General features: G+C 44.9%; 2 protein-coding genes across 2 annotated transcripts in view; one reads left to right on the top strand and one right to left on the bottom strand.

Annotated features, from left to right (window-relative positions):
• Window positions 1–15: 15 nt before the first annotated feature.
• ttc9c (tetratricopeptide repeat domain 9C) lies at window positions 16–3,749 on the top strand. The gene is made up of 3 exons (XM_023407295.2): window positions 16–1,302; window positions 1,485–1,667; window positions 2,316–3,749. The coding sequence occupies exons 1-3, from the start codon at window positions 942–944 to the stop codon at window positions 2,471–2,473; spliced, it is 702 nt and encodes a 233-aa protein (XP_023263063.1). The 5' UTR covers window positions 16–941; the 3' UTR covers window positions 2,474–3,749.
• Window positions 3,043–7,591, bottom strand: part of LOC111655835 (uncharacterized) — a 12,951-nt gene continuing 8,402 nt past the window's right edge. The window contains exons 2-3 of the mRNA XM_023407368.2: window positions 6,832–7,134; window positions 3,043–6,590 (exon numbers count right to left, since the gene is read on the bottom strand). Of these exons, the coding sequence (XP_023263136.1) occupies window positions 4,039–6,590; window positions 6,832–7,134 (2,855 nt within the window). The 3' untranslated portion in view covers window positions 3,043–4,038. The remainder of the gene's footprint in view (window positions 6,591–6,831; window positions 7,135–7,591) is intronic.

The following is a 7,591-nucleotide window of genomic DNA, read 5'->3' on the forward strand; positions in this document are numbered from 1 at the left end:
ACTTTTTAATGAGTTCTTTAGTGTCTCATGTATCGGTCTGTATGTTTTGAACGGATGAAAGTGTAAGATCGGTGAACCCCAGTGTTAATGAAATCCTCCCAGACATCAGTAAGAAATACAGAGGTGGAAATTTTTTTATGGGAAAGCAGCTACTGTGCTATCATGTAAGGGACTAAATATGACCATATATCACATATGTGGTGAATCCATTATACCTGGCTAATTCTGAATGTATTTGAATTACAAACAAAACAAGTCTGTTAACTACTTAATCACCTGAATGTTTAAATTCAAGACAGTTTTCAGTGGTAATGTGGTAATGCACACATCAGCAACGCAGGTGCAAGTATTGCATGTGTTCATGTGCCCAGGGTGTCATCTAACGTGTGATAGATCCATTATTTTTTTGGTATCGATCCTCTTGACTCCAGTATCAATACTCAAAATGAGATTTGGTATAGGTAGTGTTGACACGTCATCCCTGGGCAATACAGGTGCCCTGTCATAGTGAATTTACAGTAGGAACAATCGGGATGAAAAATTGAAAGATGAAAGATTGTAATCATATGTGTAAAAAATTATGATCCAGCAGGATGTTGAGCAACCTTCAGGTGCTGCCAAACAGATAGGACAGGAAACAATCAAAATAATATATACAGTACTGCAAATTTTGATTTTATTGTCCTGGATGGGGGCGGCTAGCGCTGTTACACTATAAGGATAAACGGTATAGATAATGGATGGATGTCCTGGATGGTTTATCATATCAGTCTAATAATGACAGTGACAATAAAAGTGGTATTGGTATTGGAGGTATTGTATGTTCATTGAGTAGAGGACTAAATGTACAACAGCAGCGTCTAACAGGAGCTTGAGATGATGTCTTCTTCAATGACTTCATAACACTTTCATTTACCTTAAGTCTCTCATTTTACCAGCTAATGAGCTCCACAGCAGAAATGGAGGCTACAGGAAGAGAGGAGAATCCAAATGCACAGGGGGCAGCGGCGGCGGCAGCGGCAGAACCAAGCACTTCTGGACACCGACGAACTTACACAAAGCCAGTGTGGTCTTTGCTAGAGGAAGCAGCCCAAATGAAAACGGAAGGAAACGCTTTCTACAGGGAGAAGAACATTCGCTCAGCCATAGGTCGTTATCACCGCGCTCTGCTTGTCCTCCGAGGCCTCGACTCTGATGTGATGACCTCAGTGAAAGGGTTTGGAGCTGAGACACCTGCTCTCACACCTGAACAGGAGGCTTTACTGAGAAACACACAAGTGGACTGCTACAACAACTTAGCTGGTAAATAAAACATCACAACCATGCAGGGCTGAACAACCACTATAATATTCAGCCCAAGTGGAAATACTGACTTAAATACATCTCATGTTCTGTTAAAAAGTATTCCAGTGGTAGCACAACTATTCTGAGTATCACTAAGTATGTTTTTATATAATATAGATGTACATATTTATCTCTTTCAGCCTGTTTGCTGCAGAGACAAAGTGTTGACTACGCTCGTGTGCAGGAGTACAGCCTGCGGGTGCTGAAGTGGCGACCAGGTGATGTCAAGGCACTGTACAGGGCTGGTGTAGCGACTCTGGAGATGGGAGATGCACAGACTGCCAAACAGTACCTCATCCAGGCCAGCAGAGAGCAGCCTAATGGTAAAAAACCAAGCACATCAGTATCATCAACAGCAGAAAAAGAAAAAAAAATTGTCAAGATGGTTTTATTTCAAAATGTGATCCACTTACAACGGAGCATGATGTACTTTTTACCTTAGAGAAATAGTTTGACATTTTGGGAAATGAGCTTATTTGCTTTCTTAATGAGATTTAGATTAAAAGATCAATACTACCATCCTAAATGTCTGTTAAATATGAAGCAACTGCCAGTTAGCCTAGCATTAACACTGGAGACAGGGGGAAACGCCTAATCTGCCCCTCAGCACCTCTAAAGCTTATTCATTAACAAGTTATCAGTTGTCCCCAATTAATCAAATGAGATACAACTTAAAATATTTGACACTGTGCAAATTCAGACCTGACGAAGACCAAATTGTACTCTGTATTTTTATTTCATGGACCAATTTATCACAGCCAGTTCATTCATTTTCTGTTAATTTTTGCAAGACCAAGTATGGGACATGTAAAGAGAGGTTTTTTTGGACTTTGGCTCCGTCAAATAATTGCTGTATAAATCAAATCCGTATATGTAACGCCTCTATCACAATTCTGCAGATTCTGTCCAAGCCTTCTCTGACATATTTGAAGAAGGCCTCTCCAAAATAAGTCTTGATTTTTCTGTTGCAGATGCTAACGTGAGGAAGCACCTGCAGAGAGCTGAGGAGAAACTGAATCGTGAGTTACAAAAAGAGAAGGCCATGTATCGAGGCATGTTTTCCACCGGCCCGAAGAACAGCTCCGGAGAGGGGATTGACCAAACCAACAGGGCTGGTGAGGGAGTCTAGCCTGCACATTCACTCCACCAAGTAAAGCCTCAACCTGAGAGAGACTGCGTTCAACTGATCACAGAGCAACTGAAGAAAGATCACACATCCTGAATCACTAATTTTACTGTTTCTCCTCTAGACGCTTATGAGGTGAGTTTAGGGGAGTAAGGATTGTACAGTATACAGGAATGTAGTCAGTATGAAAGTTAAGATGCCGCTGCTGAAAATAGAAAGATGAGGACCGGAACATTAGTTTCCTAGCAACATGGAAACAGAGCTGTTTTTTTTTTTTTTTATCTAAAAGAGCAAGGGTTTGGATATTGAACAAAAAGGTGACTCTTCATGCACTACTACTAAGTTCTGAAAACGCCTCCATGATTGCAGTTGTCTGGTCAGTGCTGTGAATGTTGATTTTGTGAGTTTTCAAGTAAAGTATTTTTTATAAATAATGTCCAAGCTCAGATGTCTTTTTGACAAACATTATATAATGCAGATATTTCAGGCACAGTACAAGTCTTAGTTATCAGCTTCTTTTATTAATCGTAAGCCATGAGAAGCCACATTTTGTCTCAAATAACTCATCAATATTTTAATCATTCAATATTTATTTGAAAATCCTGAGCACAATATCAAGTTAAAGAGTATTTGCTTGGTTTTGGTCATTGTCTGGCCAATATGATTGTACTTCAGAGGCAATATTGCCCATAAACAAAGAGGAATATCACATTCTCACAATAGCTATAATCACTGAACAAGTCACAGAGCAGCATGCAGAGGGGGAGTGTACACATACACATTCATACTCATGGTAAAGGGGGATTTAACCAATATGTAATGAAGCTGGTTATAGCCACTATTGTGAGTTCATATTGAATATTTTTTTTAAATTAGGCTACTTTTAAGCCACAAAAGGAACCCAGAATATTGTTCCTGTTAAGATGTCAAATCCTTTTAAACGATATTCACACTGAAAAACACCTACAGTCATCACGTTTTTAAAAGGTGTGTAGTTCTTTGCAGCACCTAAAAGGAATTCTTCACCCCACATCACCTATGTTTTCTTCACTGACATTTCTCTGTAGGCCATGCTGCACCCAGCAGCGCTTTTGCTTGTACAATTTACAATAACACATTGTCAGTGAGGAAAGACTTTGGGAGATACAGTGTAATCATTTGGCCTCAAAGCTCTCTGTTTAGGCCGTAGAACCTGTTTGGAGAAATTTGTCAGACATTTTGTAGTATTTTGGAAGGCTATAAAAAGTGGCTATGTCAATAAAAATTTACAAAAACGTCACTGGAATGAATGTCGTGAGCCAAGAACAAAATTAATAGCAGGTTTTACAGACTTATGTGCCTGAGAGGAACTTCCATCATGTTGGTGGTGGATGAAAGGACTGGCATATAACTTATAGCCAGTATTATAGCATGTGTATCTGTCTAATCAATCACAAATCTTTGAAGTTTAAAAATTAAAAAACAATGGCACTTCTTTTCACATGAAATATAATACCAACCATCACTGGTGTTTTGAATGTAACACATGGAAGAATCATCTACCGTGATGATCATTTATTGTACAAATGTCACTTCTTGGATGGCTTCCGTTTGAGACTCAGAGACCTCATGGAGCCAAACACTCTCCTCCCCAAGTCCCTCAGTGATCGAGAGCGCTGGAGAGGCATCCGTGGAGGAGGGGATGGAGAAAAAGAGGGAGAAGAGAGAGGGGAAAGGGAGTGGCAGCTGCCCTCCAGGCTCTGAGAGCGAGAAAGGTTAAAGAGGCTGGCAGTGGAGGACAGGCGTTTGTCCTCCTCCTTTGCTCTCAGCAGTCTGACCCCTTCGTCTTTGCTGATGCCCATGCCTCCTTGCCCTACGTCTAATGAGGAGACCCAGTGTGCCCGCTTTGTGGGCCCCTCGCTGTGGTTACGAGGCACCAGCAAACCCTGGGACTCGCTCCTGAATAAAGCCCTTCTGGAAAGCCTGAGGCTGGAGCTGCGTCTCTCCCCATCTTCTTTCCCCCTCTTCTTCGAGAAGATGGGGGAGTTATCTACTTTTGGCCTCTTGTCATTACTGTTGGATGAAGCCTTCGCTCTGCGGTGCTCCCTCCTCCAGCTTCCAACGCTGTTCCTCCTCCATCCGTAGCCATACTCAGCTCTGTCCATCTCCTCCCTTTCACTTTCTGACTCTTTGCCCCAGAGGCGTCCCTCAAAGCCCCTCCAGAGTTTGTTGGAGGTCTTTCTTGGTGTCTGAGCCGCTGTTCGCTCCTTTTGCTCCTCCTCACCCCAAACAGAGCTGTAGTCCTCTTTCTTGGCATAGCTGCTTACTGTGGCTGCCCTGATTAACTTGTGGGAGGTATGCTTTCCTTTGTAAAGCCCTTCCCCCTCTGCCCTCTTCCACCCGCCACTACCTCCACTTCCTCCCCCACTCTGTCGAAGTGATCCTCCTCTTGGTTGGATTCCGCCCTGCTCCAAAGGAGAGGTCCTGGTATTGGTGCGGGGCAGGGAGCACTGAAAGGGTGTATCCCGACGGAAAACTGAGAGAGGGGTGGCACCCAGTGGGGATGGCTGGAGAGGCCGGGGCGGGGAGCGACCCCTGGGAGTGGGGCGGGAGGCAGGGGAGGAGGCTGTGGAAGAGGGAAGGTCGGATGGGGAAGGGATTTGCTGGTAGTGGCAGTGGGAAGAGTAGTGGGGAGAGGGAATATGGACAGACTGGTAAGGGTGTATGGGGCTGCTAGAGTGTGAGAGAGGAGGGGTGAGACTTGACTGAGACTGAGGAGAATGGGTGACACTGAGGGAGAGCTGTATTGGTCTCTGGGGATTCAGGTCGGTTAGTCTAGTATAGTCATGTGACTGATCTGTTTGGGTAGTCAGGTGAGTTTTACTGTGACCCCTCACCTCACCTGCAGAATCTGTTTGGAAGCAGTCAATATCCAGCTCCACACCTTGTTCCATCAGTCCGACCACAACAGCCCTGGACAAGCCAGAGAGGCGGGATATCTCTCCCACCATGGGGGAGTCTTCACTTAACTTGGGACTGGAACTGGACTCTTGGATCAGGCTGCTACGCTGAGACCCAGGAGCTGATCCAGCATTTGTACCAAACACTGATGGTCCAGCCTCAGGTTGAGCACCACTGCTCCAGTCTAATGAGCGACAGAAAGCTGATGACCCAAAACCAGTGCTTGGTCCAGACGCCGAAGTGACTTCCAGGGAACTGCGGTGGCTCAGGCTGGTCGGACAAGTTGAAATGCGAGGGCGAGCTCTAAGCGCTGGGGTGGGTGTAGCGGAGGAGAGTGATGAAGCAGAGGCAGTAGGAGCTGTAGTAAAGTCACTCCTCAAAGCTCCACAACTGCCATTTTTGGGATTGTCCATGAGTCCCCGGCTAGAATTTAAACCTGGGGCCAGGTTCAAGTTAAGGTTGAGATGCAGATTTATGTTCAAGTCCTCTCCAGTTGCTGAAGGAAGGTTACCCAGGTTGATTGAGTTCCTAGTGGCCTTTTTCCCAGTAGTGCTGAGGCTGACTCTGGCTGAATTTCCCAGTAGTGACTTACAGGGAGTGATGCTGCCCCCTGGCATAGTGGAGGGTGTACTGCGGCTCTCAAAGGCAGAAAGAGACTGGGTGGAACCATGAGTTTTACCAGGGGTGCAAAGGCTTCTGTGCACAACTGTACCAGGGGTGACACCTGAAGTGAGATCAGAGGTGGAAGAGGTTACCCGACTGTGGTACTGATGAGCCAGGCGAGAGATGTACTGCTCCAGTTGGGTGAAGGAGGCCAGGGTGAGGGGCTGCTGAGGCTGGAGAGGCAGAGCTGGGTCAGTGTTGGACTCTAGTTGTTCATCATGTTGTGGTCCTTCAGGACTCTGAGATGCTGATTGCTCCTGGTTCTGGGAGGTGAAGAGGGGGCTCTGGAGGGCAACGGCATGAAGCGGGCTGGGGTAGGGGTAAACCTCTTTGGTCCGACGGGACACCAGGTCAGTACAGTAGCGAGAGTCCAGCTGGGGTTTTGGATGGAAGGAGGAGGTTGAAAAAGAGGAGGTTGGGTCAAAAAGTGGGAGGAGGGAAACAATCAGGGAGTCACCGAGTCCTGAGCAGAGGTCAGACAGAAAGTTCAGACCAGCTCCTTCAAGGTCACTTGGTACTGTAAGAGACGAGAGGAATTTTAGACGTAACATTTTTTTTTATTTTAGATTTTCATTCCCTAAATATTTACATATCCAACTCTTCCCAGACATAACACTTCCACTGATGTTTACACCCGAAATTTGCTTTGAACTGTCAGTTCAGTTGCCCTTTCTGAACTAGCTTCAGCCGTCTACTGTAAATTTGTATTTACTTGGAAGGATTCACAAGACATGGCTCCGTCATCTGCACCAGCTCACCTGCAACTGGGGTCCCTTCTGTTGGTTCAGCATCATCCTGGCTATTTTGCAGTACAGGCTGGTCCTGCTGGTGGTGGTGGTGCTGCTGGTGTTGCTGGTGGTGGTGGTGCTGCTGCTGCTGCTGCTGCTGCTGCTGCTGCAATGCACCTTCTGACCACAGGGTGTCAGTGTTGTCGGTAGACAGAGTAACCTGCTCCCACAGCTTCTGAGGTCTGGCCGGTGGCGCTGGTCCTCCCTGAGCAGCATCACTGGACACAGAGTAGCAAGAGTCTGACAGAGAGCTGCCGCTCACTGAATAGAAACCTTAACAAGAGAGAGGAAATAAATTCAGTATTCCATCAATTTTTCCATAGTGCTCATTGTCATATATGTCAAACATTGTCATTGTGATACCGCCTAGAGTCCTAACCTCTCTGGTTGTTCTGTAATATACTGCCGATATTTCATTTGATTTATTATTAATTTCCTTTATTATGTTATTAATCAATCTCTAAATTAGGGATTGTACTTTTCGCTCTGTAATTTTTTGTTTTTCTTTTGTGGTCTGCTCACATGGGCCTCCCTGCTTATGTTAAATTTGATTTTAAGAAATAGTTTCAACTATCATGTCATGGATGTCAATAATTTCGCTACTTCAACCTATAACTTTTACATTTTCTCTTCTATGTACTCATCTCGTAGGTCTTTCCTGAGGTTTTCAGTACCAACAGTGTTTAGTTTGGACATATATAAAGAGAAATGGGTAGTTTGTGAGGTCAGT

Source organism: Seriola lalandi, unplaced genomic scaffold (assembly GCF_002814215.2).
Source record: "Seriola lalandi dorsalis isolate HSWRI2012SDOR001 ecotype SW California unplaced genomic scaffold, Sedor1 jcf7180002054333, whole genome shotgun sequence".
NCBI classification, from domain to species: Eukaryota; Metazoa; Chordata; class Actinopteri; order Carangiformes; family Carangidae; genus Seriola; species Seriola lalandi.